Source organism: Podarcis pityusensis (assembly GCF_964106645.2).
Source record: "Podarcis pityusensis genome assembly, chromosome: 1".
NCBI lineage: Eukaryota > Metazoa > Chordata > Lepidosauria > Squamata > Lacertidae > Podarcis > Podarcis pityusensis.
In genome coordinates this window covers 65,666,889-65,687,519 of record NC_138028.1, presented here as the reverse complement: position 1 = coordinate 65,687,519, position 20,631 = coordinate 65,666,889, and the positions used below count along the sequence as shown (strand labels likewise).

General features: G+C 40.2%; 2 protein-coding genes across 33 annotated transcripts in view; one reads left to right on the top strand and one right to left on the bottom strand.

The window, feature by feature from the left end:
* CCDC73 (coiled-coil domain containing 73) overlaps positions 1 to 1,338 on the top strand; it is a 63,689-nt gene extending 62,351 nt beyond the window's left edge. For all 31 annotated transcript variants that reach the window (XM_080982696.1, XM_080982714.1, XM_080982710.1 and 28 more), the window contains one exon: positions 1,043 to 1,338. In XM_080982696.1, coding sequence (XP_080838822.1) covers positions 1,043 to 1,291 — 249 coding nt within the window. In that variant the 3' untranslated portion in view covers positions 1,292 to 1,338. The remainder of the gene's footprint in view (positions 1 to 1,042) is intronic.
* A 206-nt stretch (positions 1,339 to 1,544) lies between these two features.
* EIF3M (eukaryotic translation initiation factor 3 subunit M) lies at positions 1,545 to 19,839 on the bottom strand. Of its 2 annotated transcripts, none has more exons than XM_080983780.1 (11): positions 19,335 to 19,839; positions 18,095 to 18,227; positions 17,137 to 17,275; positions 15,797 to 15,920; positions 15,283 to 15,377; positions 12,462 to 12,545; positions 10,232 to 10,331; positions 7,250 to 7,331; positions 3,047 to 3,190; positions 2,277 to 2,337; positions 1,545 to 1,828 (listed from the first exon to the last, which is right to left on the bottom strand). In XM_080983780.1, the coding sequence occupies exons 3-11, from the start codon at positions 17,259 to 17,261 to the stop codon at positions 1,708 to 1,710; spliced, it is 936 nt and encodes a 311-aa protein (XP_080839906.1). In that variant the 5' UTR covers positions 17,262 to 17,275; positions 18,095 to 18,227; positions 19,335 to 19,839; the 3' UTR covers positions 1,545 to 1,707. The 2 variants fall into 2 exon arrangements, with proteins under 2 accessions (XP_080839906.1, XP_080839905.1); XM_080983779.1 differs by having other exon boundaries at positions 19,415 to 19,573.
* Between the last annotated feature and the right edge of the window lie 792 nt (positions 19,840 to 20,631).

Sequence of the window (20,631 nt, the reverse complement as noted above, 5' to 3'; positions counted from 1 at the left end):
TTTTCATAAGACACCTGGAAAATTCAGTACCTCAACAATAGGCTTAACTACTAGACTATTCCCAGTTCCTTTAGACTCAGACCACCCCTGGGGCAAGTTGCAAGCCCTCCTCAAACTGAGTTTGTGGCTCTGAAATACTTCTACTTGGAACAAAATCTGAGTGGGAGAACACCACCTGATTCCTCCCCCCACCCCGCTTGTTTTCCTATTCCCCAAAGCCCATCCTAGCTACCTTACTTGCCTTACATTGTTAGTAATCACAACTGATTGTGGTGGCAGGGGCATAGCATGGGGGGCCATGACCCCAGGTGCAGAATCTTGGGCACTCCCCCCCCCACATGTGAGCGTCTGTCAGCAGTGGAGACTGGATGAGCGTGGAGGGCTCCCTCCATGCATTCACCCAGCCCCTGCAGGGCATGCGAGTACCCTCTGTGCTCTGTCTGCACCTGGGCACCAGCAGGGGTGGGACAGGGTGTGAAAGGTGCTCTTTACCCTCCATGCACTGTCCCACTCCCCCCCAGTAATATTTGAAGAATTTTAAATTGGAAATTGGCAGGAAGTTTAGAGAATCTTCTTTTACAAAACAGTCTTCATGTACATGTGGGAAAGGATAGGAATTGTGCTTCCTTTTAAAGTGCAATCAATGCCCATTTGTAAATCATAACTGCAATCTGATAGAGAGGGACGTTTCCCAGCACTTACTTGTCGTTTTGGCACCAAAAAACGCTCTGTAGTTCCAAGCTTTTAAGATACAATTTTAATCTTCTTTGCCTTGCCTGCTTTTGTAATTTGATGGCATTTTATTTTGTGTTTACATTTCAATTTTTTTTTGTTTCTTTAAAAATGAACTGGGAATATGATTGAAGGCCAGTACAAAAATACCCACAGATGCCAATTCGTTATATCTCCAATACGTAAACAGCAGAAATCAGTGCATAAACACCCAATGTATATGCCTATATAATGTCTAGAAGAGTGTCTAGTGGAGTGTTGATCAGCCATGAGAAAATGAAATCTTTAATGTCTTATGTGTGGATTTTAGGTCACAACAGAGTGCCCATTAGGACAACAGAAGACTTCTCAACCACTCTCAGAAGTCAGTGCAGCTATTTTAAAGCAGAGCTCACAGAACACTGAAGAGAAAGACTGGAAATCACAAAATGTCTTCATAAAAACACGAATTGACAATATTGAAAGGTTTCTGCATTTAAAAAGTTTTGGCCACCCAAGAAAGAGAAAGCACGAGGAAGATACAGAAAAAACATTAACAGCAGATAAAGCAGAAGCATAATGTAATTGTTTTGATAAAGTCTTTGACTGGTGACATATATGAGCAAATGTCATGTATTAAGAAAACTGCTTTCATTTCTGCAGGTTTGTCTACCTTAGTTTTTAAAAAAGAATACTTTAGAATAGCTATTTCATTTGAAAGTTACCAACTAAAGGTCAGAAAATACCACATTTATAAAAATCATATGACTATCCTACTTCTTTATGCCAGAATATAAGATCTTATGATTATAAAACAGAACAGGGGAACAGGATTCATTCTGGTTTAATGTTTATTGCTTTATCAGCCTGTAGTTCAAGTTATTTTATGTATTTCAGCCAATTAGATATTTTCAATAAAAAGTTCACAATATTAAGTTGAATGGTTTAATATAGCTGAGTTTCCATCCAATACAAACTAAATATTACATCAAATAATCAGGTGTCCGACAAGCTAAGGAGACTGTTTTTCACTTGATTCAAATTTAGTTTCCAGAAGTTAAGTGTATCATACAGCTGTTGCCACTGCTGTTTTCCAAAGGTTCGATGTGTGCTGTGACTAAAATAAAGAAATGTAAAAGGAATTGCATCAAAGTTCTGCTTTCAAAAACACACACCATATTTTCAGTACATATGTATTGAGAAAAAAATAAAACATGAGATAAGATGTGAAAACAAAACTGTTTTACCCTCTATAACAAGGCTTTATAGACCAGCTAGTCTGGTATTCTGCAGCCTTCGTCAGTACTTAAAAACCTCAGACAAAACTCATTAGTATTCTTACCACTGTTTGGCCATTAAATGAAATGTGCTGGAAAATAGGACTCTTTCATTAAATAAGCTAATCACATTCAGTCTGTGCTTTAATAAAATTATGATAAATAGCAACTATTTAACTACAGGCAACTGATAGGAATATCTTGCGTCTAGTAAAAATATTAAACAGATGTTTAAGTGCTATAATTAGCACTGCACTAAGTTGCTTCACAAAAAGATTTAAGACTCACCTGACCACTACTTTTCTCTGTGTTTGATCAATTTTGCAATGCACCATCTTTGTCTTTACAGCTGCAAAGAACAAATACATTATGATGAATTTCTTTTAACATGTGTTGAAACCCTGACTGATAAGAGCTTCAGTAATCCCCTGGAACTGAAGTGAATATAGGGATGTCCTTTCAACGGGTGTTCAATTTTTGTCGTTATACCATGGCATGCAGAAAAATGTATTTCACTAAGCCTTGCATAGTGCTTTATATGTAAGAGAGTACTATGTGCACTTTCTACAAGGAGGTTCTCACTGGAAATCACATGCAATTTAACAAAGAGCAACAATTAAAAGGTGGGTTTCTAATATATCACAAAACAGTACAAGAAACACTGCATAGTCAACTATTGCATTCAAATTGTGGTTACAACAATAAAGCAATCCTGTTTGCTGTCTGCACCAGGGTGGAATACGCTCCCCTTCCCCTTGTCAGCTCCATGCTGGCATACCTGAAGAACCCAAGAATGGGGTCTGGAGAATCTACGAGGGACCCTACCCCAAAACGACCCAATTCAGGACTTTACACTGGCTACTGGATTATAGCACGGGCACCGTTTGAGTCTTCACTGCAGTTTCCACACCAGTGATGATGCACTTTACCAAAAGAAGCAAAAAGGTGACTGTGACATCCTAACCGCCTGCTTCAAATCATTAACAGTTGTACAGGTTTTCAGTATCAGTAAAGGTCTTATCAGCCAGCATATAATAGGATCATATAACCTCTCTTACCATCAATAACAAATGCTTCAACATCATCAGCTCCAACCTGAAGTTCCTGCTGCATGGTGTCAAATGAGATTTCCTTGTTTTCCACAGCCATTCCCATAAAGGTGAGCAGTCGCATTTTTGCCATGTTCTGTTCATGCAATAAACCTGCATTAGAGATCACACTACAGTGTAAGTTTTTGCTAGGAAATTGTTGATCCACGTCAGGCAGTTAGATACGTTTTGGGAGAACTGCACTGCAAAATTCACAGTACAAAAACTGAAGGATTACAGTATTATGTTCAGATCTTTAATTTATTCCAAGAGGTGTAAATAAGGTCAGTTTGCATTAAGAACGGAATACAGGAGGTGAAGATAGAGAATGAGTTTGTTTCTTCTTGCAGAATAGTAGGCCTGTTTATTTAGGATTGAGGGTCATCCTCCATTGTCACCTGGTGCTGGATTTTGTTCTGTGCTCAGCAGTGGCAGAGTGCTAGATATGAAGTAATATTGGGAAAACCAAAATGCTTCCAAGAAATCTTAACCATTGCATGAAAAACAGTTGGTGCTTCTGTGACTGGCTGCTTTTATGCAACTACATCTTTTCTTTGCACACTTATCTAACAGATGTTGCACCAATGTCAGGACAGAGTTAGTAGGTGTGATCCTACCGCCCCTTTCATCTATGCAGCATGGAAGAGATACTAAGTACATAACATACTACTTGCACCCCCCTACACACCCCAGTTAACAATCCCTTTCTATAGTACAAGTGAGACATACTGAGGCAACTGTGACCTGCCATCCCCACCGCAAGAGGTTCACATTCCAAGTGTCAACTCTTACGGTCCTTAATTCTTAGGGTAGTTACAGAGCTGATTTCAAAATACGTTGTAAGTTTATGGAAGATACATATTCAGTTTCTTGTTGATATTACTCATTCCATATTATGACCAATTTGTATTTTATGCATTCATTTGCATGGGAGGAACAGGATGTCATCTTGTTGAATTCTACAAATGCTATTGATTGTGAAGTTCTTGGGATACAAAAGTGTGATGTTACAGCAGTTCTCCCCATCTCCTGAGGCAGATGGGAATTCTAGTCCTAAAACATCTGGAGGGCACCAGGTTGGGGAAGGCTATAATACAATATGCAGCAATATGTGAACAGCAAACAAAAAATAAGTTGGTGTAAATTTACTTTGTTATTTGTTTTTACAAAATAGTTGAATAACGTTTCTGTAAAATAGTCTCTTTAAAGTTTCAGACATTGGAAAAGAAGTATGGATGAGATAACCTGAACACTCAACAAATGTTTGGAATTAATAACACTGTTAGACTAATAGAAGCGCAGGGAAGCACATTACTACCAGACATAATGTTGTGTTAATTAGCAGTAATTATGATGAAGGCTATTTATCTGGCACCAATTCAACAAAAATGTGATCATCATAACTCAAGCGAATAGGGAGCTTCAGAAACTATAGCTAACTGGTTTTAATGGAAATCTACAAGCACAAAAAATCAATTAGTGCTCATAAACTCTAATTAACAAATGCAAATGAGATGTTAATTACCCTGCTAAAGTAAAAAGGTTGCCCATACTACCAGATTTAAATGTGAACATGTTAGGGCGATTCACAGTTGACACATGATAATACAACTGTTGGCCTAACTTGTCAGCATTAATAAAACAACACATTGTAACAAACTGATGCCACTTGTGAGAGCTTTTGCTGAATAGATGATTTAGATTGGCAAGCCTTGTTATTAATTTTGAAGAAAAATAAAACCAGCAGGGGGATAAAATAAGGGAAAACATTAATTTGTAAAAAATAGAAAACATTACAGTATAAAAAGCATACTAGCGATTTAGAGGATTATTTCCAATACCGTAAAAGTTAAAAAAAAAACCCCAACAATCTCGGCTGGCTTAATTGGTTGGCCCAAAAAGAATTAGATGTGTTCTGTGCTATTCTCCATATCTGAATGCATTTCAAATACATAAAAAATACATTATTTTCACACACAGACAATGGATGACCAAGTCATACTCAAGAGTAGATCCACTGAAATCAAAGAACCTAAGTTACTTAAATCCATTTATTTCAATGGGTTTACTAGAAGTATAACTAATGGTAGATTAGTTGGTTTAATCCATTGCACAAGAATTTATGTTTATACTACACCCAAATGAAACAAGTTGCCTTTGAATGCACTTGATTGGCACAATCTAATCTATGGTAACATCCTAGGAGAGGCTCCATTACTCAGATTTTTAAAAAATTACCTGATATTTAATGAGCAATAAAGCCACGTGCACGCTTTTGTAACATTCAAGCAGTGGCTGTATCAGCTACCATAAGGTGAAAAGCTTTCTTTGTTTTCATTAAGAAAAATAATATATTTTTCTTTCTAAAATTTCTATCTTAAATTGAGGAATGTTCACCTTTGTTTTCAGGATTCTACCTAGTGCTAAAAAGATTTGTATGTTTTAAAGCCTATTACCCTTTTCTTTTCAAATAAAATTAACCTCCATTCTGGTCACTATTTTTTTAAATCCCAATTTTATGGAAACATTTATTCATTACCAGTATATCTAAACCTTAATGTCATAATATAAAAGCTTGCATCATTGAACAATTTTTGCATTGTCACTGACCCTTGTCCTAAAATGCTGCAATACAGAAAAAGTAATTTTCATGCATGCAATAGCTTATGAACCAGTGCTCTTTTGAAACAGTCAATTACACATCAATGGGGGAGTGCCAAAGTGTTAATTACTACTCCTTTCTTTCCACAGTGTGTAAATAAAGAGGCTGCTGACATTAACATTCCATCACAAAGCTTCATCCTATGAAACATATTAACTGGGACAGAATGTGGTTTGCAAGGTTTAATGCATCTGCAAAAAGATTAAGCTTGCATAAGAACACTTGCAAGTGCTCAATCTGACTGTACTTCAGCCTTGTTAGAGGGAGATTTGGTTGATTCACATCATGATCCTACAACAAGGGGGTTTGGTTGTTCCTCAAACAGCACCTCATCCATGCAGCAGCCTGCATGTTTCTCTGTTGCACGTAGGTTGCCAGCTTTGTGGAAATGGGGCTGCCCCCACAACGCTTGGTAGGCCATTTATGCAGCACTCTTGCACTATGTCGGGTTTCCCCCGCAACACTCATGCAGCACTGTTGATAACTGCTGCGTGCTTAGTGCACAGGTGGAGTATGTGACTAACTGAAGAAAAGCAAGAAGACAAGATGGAGGCTATCTTCACTCAAACAACAGGCCTCTTTCTCAGTCATTTAGACAATAAACACTGGGAAATCTTTCTCTACCTCTCATCGATGAATAACATAGTGGATATAACTTGGGAGTGCTGTCAGAATTCTCAAACTGGCTATTTTCAGTTTAGAAATGCAGATTCAATAAGAATACCTGCTCCCACAGGATTTACTGTTCCTGTGACTTTCCAAGTGGATGCTTGACAACCACAGTTCAAACACAAAAGACAGCAAAAGAAAAGCATTCAGTTCAGAATGAACAGTCGCTAAACTAAACAACTGTATTCTGATAGAGTTTTTGAGATTATGTAACTACAAGCACACACAACTGGAAAGAAAGCCCTATTGTGGTAGAACATAAGGACCCTGGGAACAACTCTCTCGGGGTTGCCTGCAGATCAGTAAAGCGCCTGAGTGCCTTGGAGTGTGGGATCCATTCCAACTGGTGAAGGCATGAGTGGACAAAATCTCAAACAGCACTGGAGAACCCAAGGATAAACTTTAAATCCTTTGTAAAGGCAAACCACAAGTTCAGGAGCCTGATCTGATCCCTGCTCCATGCAGCCAATTTTCCTGGCTCCTTCAGACCCCATACATTTTGGAGCTAGCAGAGGCTGGGGAAACAGGACTGGAGTGGGTGAAGCCCAGTGCCCTGATGGGGATGCAAATTGCCCCCTCCCTAGTCATGAGATCAACCATTTGGTAAGTGGATAGCAGCCATTACTCCCCTCCTCAGCTGATCTGTATGAAGCCTCCACATGGTTGGTATAAGGTAACTGTGCCCACAAGGCAAAAAAGGGTACTCATCCTGGAACTAGACACAGTTAGCAGAGAAAGTGGACAGTCACAGCACCTCCTTCTGAGTAGCTGAGCTAGGTTTATATCACAGCCATGTGTTGGGTACACCAAATGTGCATTAAAAAAGAAAGAAAAAAACTTACCAAGAGAATCAATGAAGTCCTTGTTGTTCTGATAAAACCGGACATAGGATGCTAACTTGGCACTAACAAAAATTGTCAAAAGCTACAAAGAAAGAAATTGTCAATTATGAGGACAGGACAAGATATGAACATGTCTAATTTAGCAGACATCTCCCGGACATTTCATTTAGAGAACAGAACAGAAAATACTGGTTGAATTCATGCTGCCATGGTGTACAGCAAGGGTGGGACACTTGTGGCCCTCCAGATGTTGTTGGACTCCAATTCTCATCAAGTCCATTGGAATGCCCAATACTCAAGGATGACAGAAGATCAAGTCCAACTGCATCTGAAGGGCCACAGATTGCCTGTCACGGGGTTAGGGATGACTGTAAAGGAGCCGTGGCAAACTGAACTCACACACTTCCCACTCCCCATCTTTCTCCTCCTCTGCAAAGATCAGAACGAGAGTGAATGCTTCTACTTTCCCTTTTGACTAAACCAGTTTCCTGCTACATACAAATTATTGTTACAGAAAAATAGTCCACTGATCAGAGGTGAAGCTAATTAGCCCCCTTCCAAGCTCCTCCCAGGCAAAACCTTTCACTCTCTTTTTCATGCTACACTGATGCATGCAAACTGGTTGCACTTTTAAACATTCAAAAACACAATTAAAAATATGCATATGAAGACATAACCAGGTTAGAGAAAGAACTCAATATTTGATGTCAACTATGTCACCCCCCCCCCCAAGATACACTGGTGCAAGTCTCACTTTTCTATTTACTAATACAAATTCATATTTTCTGTGCTTATGCTTCTGTAGCCAAAACTGTGGGACTAATGCTGAAGAAAGAAATACCAGGAAACTTGTGGTATCCCTGAGTTACCACATTTTTCGCTCTATAAGACGCACCTGACCATAAGACGCACCTAGTTCTAGAGGAGGAGAACAAGAGGAAAAAAAAGTTCTCTCCCTCTCTGCACAGCGCCTCTCTAGCAAAACGGGAGGAGAAATGGAAGGGGCTCCGTTTCTCCTGCTGCTTTGCTGAAGGGGCGCTGCGCAGAGAAGGAAAGCTGCGCAGTGGCTCTCCAGCGAAGCGAAGCCAAGAGAGCAAGAGGGATTGGGATGCACCAATCCCTCTTGCTCTCCTGGCTTCAACGAAAGCTGCGCAGCCTGCATTCGCTCCATAAGACGCCCACACATTTCCCCTTACTTTTTAGGAGGGGAAAAGTGCGTCTTATAGAGCGAAAAATCCGGTATGTAAAAATACAACAAAAATCTGTACGGGGCAGTATTGACAAAGGTCAAAATCCCCAAACACATTAAGACTCTGAACCGGGGAGGGGGGCCCTATCAATTGGGTGGGAAGAAGGAAATGCCTACGTGCCTACTGTCTACATGCCTCAATCCCAATTTAATACAATTGGGATTGAGAACAAGTGGGTTCACTGCTACACCCTTCAAAAATAACCCAGCCCAATGAGGTCTGAGCAGGGTTGAAGAAGAAATGTGAAGTGAAGAGGATAAATGAAATGGTCATCCAGAATCCGGAAGCACTCCAGATTACAACATTATTTTTTTTAATATTTATTGGAAATTTTTAAAATTACAGAAAAAGACAAAGCAGAGGAAAAAAAAGAAAAAAAGAAAAAAGAGGGGAAAAAAACAAACAAACCACATCCAACAATACAAATTCAAAAAACAAAAATACACCACAGACAGATAAAAATAAAACCAACATTCTCAAATCTTCAACTTTCATTACCTTCTTTCTTTGACCTCCTCCTCCTCCCTTTTTTTGTATCCCAGTTAATAATTATCACAGCAAATCCTTTCCATATTTCATAATATTCTGTCATTACATTACCTTAATCTATTTTCATCTTATCTTATAAAAAACCTTAAAACTTAAAACTTATTTTTACCCACTTCTCATAACCATAATATTCTTGCCTAATTCTTTAAACATTTTTGCTAGAGCCAAGTAATTTCGTTCCAACATTTTTCTAAGTCATCAATTTTATAAAACAATCCTAGTGATAAAAAAAAGAAGAAATAGAAACAATCCAATCTTCATCCAGCGTCCCTTCCTCCTGGTCCCGGGTTTTGTCAGTCCTTTTTATCCCATCGATCTAGCGCATTAACCTGGTAACCTTATATCCGAGGCCCTTAAGTCCCTTCCATGTCCCTTCCGCAGCTCTTCTTCATATTCACCTTTCACTCATGGGAACTCCAGCTTGGTAATGTTTTTGACCCTTTTCAACAAATCAGCCCCTTTTCCATAGTCCAGACTAAACTCCATGTAGTATTTAAAAACATGTTTCAGAATCCCTCCAAAATTAAGAGCCCCCACAGCTCCAAACATCTCACGGCCCATTGCCAGACTCGGAAAGTCCAAACATCCCTGCATAGGGGGGTCTATCCAACCCCCCATTTCCAAATCAGTCCAAACTTTATCTTTCCTAATCTGGCTTTTTCCAAGTTCATTTGTCAAATCCAAAAGCTCATGTTCCTGCTGGGCCGCAGCTCCCTCCATCTCTGGCGCCCAAGATTCCGCAACATCCTCTTCTCTCATCAGATTACAACATTTTGTTGTAGAGGCCTACTTCTCTCAACTCTTATTAATTTAAATAATATGGCTTCAGTAACTATGTCTGAAGTTGGTTTGTCTGAAACAAACTGTAGTTAATGTTAACCACAATTTGTTGATCTGAGCATGGCAAGCTGTGATCAAACAAAAGGAAAATCAAAATATTCTAAGCTACTCCTTCTAGCAGCTAGGAGTGAGGGGAGGGTAACTCGTTAGCTCAAGGCTTATTTCCTAATGGTTCACATCACACTAAACTATGTGTTTGCATGACATGCAAACCTAGACACTATAAACAACACAATGCAAAATAACTTCTGTGTGATTCAATCCCACTAAAATGGTTAAGCAATTTTATCTCACATGCAGCATGCCAAGTGTTTAATATTTAAGTTTAGAAATTAATACTTACATCATGAATAAGTTCTCCTTCCAAAAATTTGACTGGTTTTAAGGTGAGAAGATGATCAAAGAGAAAGGTATTAGGATCCTTTAATGCACGGACAATACACCTATTTAGGAAAGTAAAGTGTAAGGAAGAAAAAATGCATTTCTAGTTAATTTAATAGCTTTTTAAAAACTATTCTGCAAAAACAACCTCCAAATCAAAGTGTATTCCAAAAACACTTGAACAGTATTTACAAATACAACATAAATACATATAAACACATTGGGTTAAGAGATAACAAACAAAAGCAGCATAAAAACTAATTCAAGTTGAGTGTTCTCTTTAAGAAGCATGGGGGGGGGAGGGATTTGCCTAACACTGAAAATGTTATGGGATGTAAGGGGAAAGAAGTGGTGTGCATCTGTAACACCTATATATAAAAGCAAGCCTGCCCAATTGTCTTCTTCCATGACACAATTAAATATGCATCTATATTTAGGGATGCCTACCAAACTTTTAGGTCTAAGTTTGCAGGAACATTCACTGAAAACAAAAGGCTATTCAGAACAAAATCTTTTCTCTGTGCTATCATTGTCACAAAAAGGTGGGGAGTCTGGCTACCTAGCTGTGTGGCTGGCCATGAACCAGCCCCAGACAACAGTTATGTATATTTTATTGTAGTTGGCTTTCTGTTTCACAGATCAAGTAAAGTATTAACTGCTTTTAATGCAAAATGGAGGGAACTGGAAACCAACAAAAAAACTGCAGATTGATCTCCTTTCTATACCAAATATTAGTTACTCCGCATTCCTCCTGTACCTGCTCAGAGACACTTTCCTCCTGCCTGTTACACTTGCATGAACTGCAATTTAACCCTTCCCTCCACTACTTTCCACCATGATAACATATGACACACTGCTTGCTACTACCTGGAAGAACTACCAAGGCTGGTATTTCTCCCTACCTCCCTTATATAAACCTTTCCAAACTGCCCCATTCATAACAAACCCAAACCAATGGCAGCTACAACAGGAGTCCAAACTAGAGTACCGTATTTTTCGCTCTATAACACGCACCCAACCATAACACGCACGTAGTTTTTAGAGGAGGAAAATCCGTAGGCATGCCACCCGTAGGCATTCCCTCCATAACACGCACAGACATTTCCCCTTACTTTTTAGGAGGAAAAAAGTGAGTGTTATGGTGCAAAAAATACGGTATGTTTTCTTTAATATTATGGAACGTCTCCCTGTTTGAAGAAATCTATTCAGTGTATAACTTAAACAAACAAACAAACAACCCTAACAGTAGAATAGTTTTTTTTGGGGGGGGGGAGCGCCCTTAAAAAAACATCTACATGGTTTGCACTTTTCTCTGGGGTCCCAATAAGCGGCAGAGCCAAGTGCCCTTACTATGCATCACTGTAAGGGCAGATCAACTACAGAATGATATTGGAAAGGCATTTTACACAGTCTCAGATAATGTTTAAAAATGTTGATGATGCATTCAACTGGTATTTTCTACAAACACTAAGATCCAGACAGAAGTCAAAGAACTGCCATTTCATACACACAGATTCTGCGTCCTGTGTGGAAGTTGTAAAGGAATTGGGCAGGAAATGAACTTAACTGTCTTAGACATGTACTTCAACTGAACTTTTCTTCTACTCTAGACAAGAAGGTTATTTTTATACCAACAGGTCTTGGCCACCGCTAAAATACAAAGAACAAAAACAAAAAACCACTTTGAAAAATATAAGAGGGTGACATTTAGGCATTCTAATGTGGGAGATATTTTGTACAGTCGTATCTTGGATCTCGAACACCTTGCAATTCAAATGTTTTGGCTCCTGAACACCGCAAACCCGGAAGAGTGTGTTCCAGTTTGCGAACGTTTTTTGGAAGCCAAACACCCGATGCAGTTTCCGATTGAGCTGCGCCCTGGTTGTCAAATGTTTTTGGAAGTTGAACAGACTTCCGGAACGGATTCCATTTGACAACCAAGGTACGACTGTATTGTTAAGAATCCCTGCACATCCCACACATTACCGGTTGTGCTCTCACCATCAGCAAAATGTTTTAGCAAAACCCCTTGCCATTCATCTACAAATCTGAAGTGGCAAGCAAAGTATTTGGAGGGTGGGGAGAGGAATAAGAATTTAGCATGTTTGGGGCTGCATTTCTTGTTACTGAAACTTTCACTGACCATTAACACATGCAACAATCCTAAATGTAGTTTGTAACGTTTACATTACCTGTGAGCATCAACTCTGGCTTGAGAAGCATTGTCCTCTGTGTAACTTCCCAGCAGCTCTACCATTACTTTTGCTGCATTATCACTGTGGGCAAGAAACAGTACTTCCTTTTAAAATCATTTCAAAAAGTACAAACTTAGTATAAGGGGAGAACTGATGGATCAGAAAAAAGACCTAACTAAACCAGCATCCTGTGCTCACAACCAGATGCATATGGGAAGCCCGTACGGAGGAACCAAGTCTGACAGCTTTCTGCCACTCACACTTCAACAACAGGCATTCAAAGGTCTATATAATCTCCGGTTCTCAAGTAGTTCGTAGCTTATGAAGTTGCCTCAACCCCTGTCCAAGTCAGCAATTATAACAGGCCACAACTGTTTTGCGTGGGGGTTTACTTTCCTGAACCCCACACGTGTCAGCAGAGCACGTGCAAGCCCACTCCGCCCCCAACCCACCCCCTTTTACAGCCACTTCTGGGATCGGTGTGATGGTTGCACATCAGTTGGATGTGTCTAAGACGGTTGTTGCTTGTACTACATGCAGTAGTTAAAGATAAAGGGACCCCTGACCATTGGGTCCGGGGTTGCGGCGCTCATCTCGCTTTACTGGCAGAGGGAGCTTCCGGGTCATGTGGCCAGCATGACTAAGCCACTTCTGGCGAACCAGAGCAGCGCACAGAAATGCTGTTTACCTTCCCACCGGAGCGGTACCTATTTATCTACTTGCACTCTGACGTGCTTTCGAACTGCTAGGTTGGCAGGAGCAGGGACCGAGCAACGGGAGCTCACCCTGTTGCGGGGATTTGAACCGCCGACCTTCTGATTGGCAAGTCCTAGGCTCTGTGGTTTAACCCACAGCACCACCCGCATCCCGTACATGCAGTAGTTATGTTAGAGCAATTTCCATTGCTTAATTATACACTGTGTGAGTAAGTGCTTCTTATTGTTTCTCCTGAATGTTCCAACATTTAGATTCATTGGGTGACCCCAAAATTCTAACTGTATGAGAAAGGAAGTATCAAAGGAGATGGTCAGATAGTTAAAGGCACTGTGAAGCTATGATTCAAATGAAAAGTGCACTTGAAAGGATGTAGGAGTTTTGACTGTCAATGGTACCAAAGTGGTAAAACAGCTGCATAGTCATTCAGTCTCAGGGGTCTTTTTTTTTTAAAAAAAGTAGAACTTTACAGTTTATTTTATACTTTTAAACTGATAAATTACCTGCCAGTTACAGAATTTTCTCTCTTAGGTGAGAACATCTTTACACGACTTACTAGAACACATCTGGATACAATCATTAAAAAGCAAAGTAATGCTGAAAATTGTATGAAAATCAAGGAGCAGATATTATCAGGAGTGGGGAGGGCTTCACTCTTCTGTTACTGAAATCTCTATTCTCAATTACTACACTTATAGAGTACAATTTCTTACTTCCACTATCTTGCTCCTGAGAATGAATGTAATTGAAACAACACAATATTGATGAAGGGAAGGCTATAAATCTCTTGGATAAAAGGATAATAAAAGTCAAATAAAAAAATGTTACTTTCAAAATTAGAGCATCTCATATTATGGGAACAGTGCATTTATAAAATGGTGATCTTGTTTTGCTTTTAATTGGCTTTTGAAAGATGACAATAACATTAAGTTATAAAAGCACAGCTTTCATACAAAAATTAGCTTTACTTCCAACTATATTGTGCTATTACCACTACTTCAACCTTGAGGGTTTTCTTAAGACTAATCCCAATGTCAAGCGTCATGTTTCTGCATTTAGCACCAGTGATTCTCAAGACCCAAATAGAACAGCTTAGAAAAACAACATAATTTCATATTATCATAATAAAAGACACATCTATTCTTTAATCAAAACAAAGGCATATCTCCATTTTTCTTAAAGCCCCAAAGTCTATTTTCTTTACTAGCACAGTTTTTTAACAGCCCTAGTGAGACCTTTGCTATTTTAAGATTTTGTACTGACAGCTAATCACTATCACAATCAAGTTTGACCTGGAAAAAAGTCTTATCAAGCAGTTCTGTAAAACTTCACTATAAAAAGAACAGAAGTAGGCTGCGGTGAGTTCTTGTGCTTTCTTTTCTTTTTTTAGTTTGCACTCAGAAGGGAAAAACCATCCACATTACGTTTCCAGTAAAGACTCCAGAAACATCAGGCTCCGATAACTGATTAATTGTGTGTGTCAATAAGAAAGTATAGTATATACCTGTCTCACTTTTTGAACTCAGTCCATATGGAGAAACTGGAGATCAGTTTCTTCTAAGATAATCCATTGTTTTTTGAGTGGAGATCAGATGAATGCTCACCTGTTCACCACTTGAGCAATCATTAACGCTCACCTGTTCTCCACCACTTGAACAATCATTTCAAGCAATCATTTCAAGCAAACCCAACAGAGGAGAGAGACCTTTACCTCAAAAACACTCTACCCATCTTCCCCAATGTTCAGGTAGAGAGAAAAATCAATCTCCTTTTCACCTCACTTGCACCCCATGAAACAAACATGGACGTGGAGGAGGAGTGTTTTAAAAATGACTCCTTTCTCCTCTATGATGGCTTAACAGTTTACAATATAGCATTTAATACCAAAATAAAAATATTATTAAACATAAATTGTCATATGCAATCTAATAATTAATATTTGTACCATTCAAATGGAACAAGCAGCCCTTTATATTAAGCACACAACTGAACACAAGTCATACAAATTTAAAAACAATAATTGAAATGGTAAATATTTGGTGATCTTCCCCTGCCTCAATGAATTGTGCCAACATTGTTTGGCACAGTACATAGTCTCAGTTACCTCTTTTTGCAATCCACGAGAACATCATAGAGTAGTCTAAGAAGGGTGTGCTTTTTCTCCGTGGTAAGATTCCAATCTGAAATCCATTTTCGAACCTATAAAAGGTTTGACACAGAAGGCATTGATTTTCACTACTGAGAAAAGTTATTTTAAGTTCAATTTTTGAAAATGCAAATATTTTAAAAATCAGAAGAATGTGAAATTATGAAACTATGTTCTGTGCCTTGCTCAGGAGCAGAAATCATTAATGGAAATTTCCCATCCATGCTTTACTTTTCCCTTAAGAGAATGGATACTCTCTGTCTTGGGATGCACTCCAGACAGGCTTGCATAAAGAAAACAACAACACGTTTGTTATTTTTACAATCACAATTTGGGATTCCCTTAATCAAGAAGGGGTTCTTGATTATGCATCTTATTATGTAATTCTTATGATGTATTTTGGTTTGTTGCAAATCTTATTAATTTTTAAAGGGATTCTTTGTTAATATGCAAATACTATTCAACTGCTTACCTGCTCCAGTTCAGTTGGAATGTACCGTATAGCTCCACAGCTGGAGGCTACTTTAAGGAGGCTGCAGTAGACTGTATACCTTGAAGGGGTATTCTTCTCCATGCCATGGAAGAGATTACTCAGTCTAAGGAATAATGACAAGTCAATTAATTTCCAACATTTGTAATGTATTAATGGACATACACTGCTCATGTAATGTACACAGAAATAAATACAAGAATTAAAAATGTTTAAAGTCATCACTTCTGCCACTATTAAGTTCAACCAAGTTTCACTCAAGTTGTGTCTTATGTTTGCCTAAGCAGCAGAAGAAAAAGTTTTTGCCTTAAGTAGGCAAAGGGGTTGTGCTCACTGCTGCATTGAGCAATGGCAGCAGGAAGAGCTGTAGAGCAGTTAGTAGGAGTGAGAATCTCAAGAGTGATTTTGTTGTACTCAAACAGGGCTGGGACGACAATATGGCATAGAGAGGTCAGCATGGATGGAAGAGTCCTCAAGCTTGGAGTATGTTGCTAATATCTATGAAACATGAGGAGTTGGGCTGAAAGGGAAGCTGTTCTGCTTAACCCAAGCATTGGAAGGAGAGGGATTTAAAACTAGACATATCCATTGTAGCATATATCCAAATTTGCCTAACATTCCCTTTTAAAATGCGCCATACCTTGCACGTGGTGCAAAAAAAAACTGGTGGCTTTCAGAGATTCTATTTAAGAGCTTTTAATAAATTTGCTTACTCTGGTATGTAAATAAAATACTGAATAAAATCTATGTGTCTAACAAGTGTTTATTTGCTTTGGTTCCACCTCTCTATTCTCTTTTTCAGCAGTACAAAATTATTCCTACACATGCTTACTCAGAGGCGAGCTGCACAAATTCAGTAAGACTTTCTTCCAAGTTAATGCACATGGGACTGCAGCCAAAATCTCTTTGACAGTATGTATGCTTTGTACCAGTGTACAATCTGCAGTGCATCTGCAACCGGATAAACTTGTACTTTTTCTTATTTAAGAATGCAAAGCGTGATGGCAAGTGGCTGCCCTTAACTAGTCCCAGAATGATAGAGGCACCCTATTTCTTTGAATCCCCCACTGTTCCCAGACCGCTGCTTCCAGTGCATCTAACTCAAAGCATTATTGTGGTGAGATCAGATTTAACTGTCCAGGGGTCCTTTACCTTTACCTTACAACTGATTGGAAGACACTAATGATTGGCCATCAAGCCCAGACATAATTTACTGACCCACTCAAAGATACTCTTAATACATTCTGCCAAAAATCCTGTTTCTCATGGAATAACTGTGGTACAAGACGTATTTATTCCATTCAATCACCTAAGTCACTTACAGCTGCAGTCTGAGTGATGGTCGTTCACCTTCCCGAAATTTGACCAATTTCTCACACAGACTTTCAATCAAAGCTTCCTGTTTGTCAGGTTCCAGAATAAGAAGCAGAGATACTACACTGTTCATCACACTTTCAACATCTATATTGAAAAACAAAAACATATTTCTGTAATGAAAAATGTGACACTGAATTGTTCTTTGGTAAGACTGTCTCAGCTTTACATTGTTAATACAACATACAGAAAACTCTTTTTGCAAACACCAACAGTAACTGTGGCATGTTTACTTGACTTCCAATTTATTTATTTATTGAATTTCTATATCGCCCTTCATGCAAGCACCACAGGGCAGCTTACAGTATACACAAAAATACATAACACAACATACTTAACAAAAACTGAAACACACACTCCCAGTTTAAAAGGCCATAGATACATCCATACAACTCTCTTGTTTTTGTCTGAAGGGTGTTGAAATGAAGTATAAAAAAATTACAATGGCTACTTTGATAACTGGCATTAGACAAAAAACTGTTACACCCCTGTCCTCTGCACAGTCGTGCAAATCAGGACACCATTGCTAATTATACATTGTATGACTAACAATTAATTAATTAATTATACATTGTGTGAAGAAGCACTTGAAATTGACTGCTAAACAAATTCATTGGGAAATGTCAAGTTCTACCCAATTACTCCACACTATCCAGTATGTTTATCATGTTCCACTTCAGTGTTCTTATTTTTCTAAATAAAAGCCTCACTCTATCCTTTGACTTAGATTTATCATCAGGTAACTGACAGGTAGGCAGCTGTGCCCACATGTAAAACTTGGCCCCTTGTATACAATTATGCCCTAAAGGAGAACATTTCACTTTTCTAGAAGGCAGATAAAGAAACTAGAGCACAACTCTAGGTCAGATGCTTATCAATAGCTTCCTAAATTATGCAAACACCAACCTTTATCATCATCCCTCAGGCACACATCACATGCTTCAATGATCTGAGCCAAGTCAATATGAAGTCCACCTTCAGAATTTTCTTCTGATATCTCAGCTCCCTTAGATTTCAAGTAAGCCCTTAGTTCTGCAGCCTTTTCAAAGGAAAAAAGCATCTATAAAAATAACATCCTTTAATCATATTCCTCCTAGTAATGTCATAAATATACACTTATGATAATCCTGTTTACTCTTTGTGACTCTACGCCGATGCTGTGTTAAATAGCTTAACTCCAAAGCTCCCACTACTTGATCACATTCCTCCTAGCCATGTAATAAATATACGTTTAAGAATATGCTCTCTATTCTTCCTGAACAAGAACCACTAACACATACAAAGCAGGGGGAGTAGTAGTAAAGAAATATGATCAGATCAGCCTCCAAACAAAGCCCTTCATGGGGCTCTCTATATTATACAGCGGGGTCAGCAAGCTTTATCTTGTCTGGTCCAGATTGGTCCCATGGAGATATGGAGATCCCTCCACGGGCCGGATCGTGCACGGGATTTTTGGCATCTGTGCGTGCACATACACGATTTCCGGTGCTGCAGAAGCGAGTCCCTGCGCTGCGCGCAAGTGGGCAACTCAGTTTGGGGGTGGCTCGTGGGCCGGCCAAACAACCTCCGTGGGTCGCTTCCGGCCCATGGGCCTTAGGTTGCTGACCCCTGTTATACACATAGCTGTCAACTTTTCCCTTTTCTTGCGAGGAATCCTATTCGGAATAAGGGAATTTCCCTTTAAAAAAGGGGAACGTTGACAGCTATGATTATACTGCCTGTAACTTCTCATTCGATACATGTTGACAGGCAGAAATATTCATTTCCCATCGTCCTCTTAAACACAATCCCTGGGCGGTTAAGCGCCACTAGAGACAGCGGGGCTGATCCAGCGAGAAAGGCTCCCGGGCAACCAACCTCGCAGGAAGGGCGTTTGCTAGCGAGGCCACAGCGGCGGGGGGGGGGGGGGGGGAGGGGCGAGCAGGTGCAGAAAGGATCCGAGTCTAAAGGCCGGACGAGGCCCCAGCTGGGCCTACGAAGCTGCTAGGAAGCAAAGCCCCGCCAGCCTCGGCGTCCTTCACGGCAGAGGCTGGGAGCACTTCGCTTCAAAGCAGCGCTTCGTAGGGCGCGCGTGGAACCCGTGTATACGTCTGAATGAGGTCCCTCGAGTGATTTCCCCCCCCTCCCTAGCGGTGGCCTCTGGCACCTGAGGAGGCAACAGCTGCCCTCCTGTATTCCGGGAGGGGCAGCGACGGAGGGAAACCAGCAGCCGCTCCCCATCCTGACCTGGTCTTCCTCGGTTATATCGATAAAAGCCGGGACGCTCATGGCTACAGACGGCCTCTCTCGCTGCCCCGAGCACGCTCCCCGGCCGGAAAGGAAAGCGACCGCTCCCAGTCACGCCGCTTCCGCTTCCGGGGCACTGCTGACCCCGTCCTGCTCCCGGAACGGCAGTTGCCGAGCGCGCAGGCGCACTCCCTTCAGCTGAGGCTGCCGCTACACTCGCCTTAACTGGAAGCGTGCCCGCCCCCAGGTGCGCATGCGCCGTCCGTGTCCCTCTCCTCGGATTGCAAGAAAGCAGCAGTTGTCCCGGTTGCGATTCCTTGTGAATCGAAGGCTGGATGACGCGTCTTTCGCACCTGCTAACTAGCACCGTAATCTCGAGTTGTGTGCGTGCAGTCCGTGCAAGATAAGAACTCGGAAAAGAGCTTTTCGGAACTCAGGGTAGCAGCAGCTATTCAAAACCCTAAAATTTTCTCTGTGCGTGGTGCAAATATGTTTGGTTTTTTTAAGAACAGTCACCGCCCTCCGGTGTACATGATAGACCCGATTCTTAAAGCGAAACAGGGAAAAGGCAAATCGAGACGTTCGCGGCTCACTGTTAAATGTTAGCATCGGTGAGGATAAGGTAAAACCCCTTTGCCCGTTCGCTAGGCAGCCCTGGACTGGACTGGAATGCAGGAACCTCCAACACGTCATCAGAGACCACAACGATGAATGGATCAGGAAGGTTTTTGTGGTGGAATGTGGCTGCTGGAAAAGTTCCTCCCCCAGTTATTGAGGACTATAAACTGGAGAAGAAACTGAGCACATCAAGGGCTCAAACGGAATCCATTCCCCAACTATCACGTTGGAGATTATGATAACATTTTCATGAGGGCTACGTGTTTGTCCTCTGTCTGGCAGGGGCTTCACTCACTCCTCTTTATGATGTGAACTGCCTGCATGTACAGATTTAGAACTGATATAATATTGTCATTTCTGTGCGCTCTGTTATCCATGGGTGTTCCAGAATCTCTTCAGTGGATTAGCTGATGAAAGGCTTTTATGAGAAAATGCTTAAAGCCTGTATTCACTTTGCCTTGCCTCCTGTGCCATCTGTTTGATTATTTACTTCATATACACTTAGCCGCTTAACTTAACACTTTACAAGATCACTTACAAAAATCTGAAACAATAAAACTTCATGTTAAAAAAAGGAATAAAATCAGAATATGGACTAT

What these genes read in the sequence shown, in the direction of transcription:
- EIF3M (XM_080983779.1), bottom strand. Translation starts at nt 19,456, where the DNA reads ATGAGCGTCCCGGCTTTTATCGATATAACCGAGGAAGACCAG. An exon ending in ATATAACCGAGGAAGACCAG is followed by an intron (nt 18,228 to 19,414) that starts GTCAGGATGGGG and finishes TCCTTTGAAAAG; the next exon opens with GCTGCAGAACTAAGGGCTTA. An exon ending in CCATCACTCAGACTGCAGCT is followed by an intron (nt 15,921 to 17,136) that starts GTAAGTGACTTA and finishes ATTATTCCTTAG; the next exon opens with ACTGAGTAATCTCTTCCATG.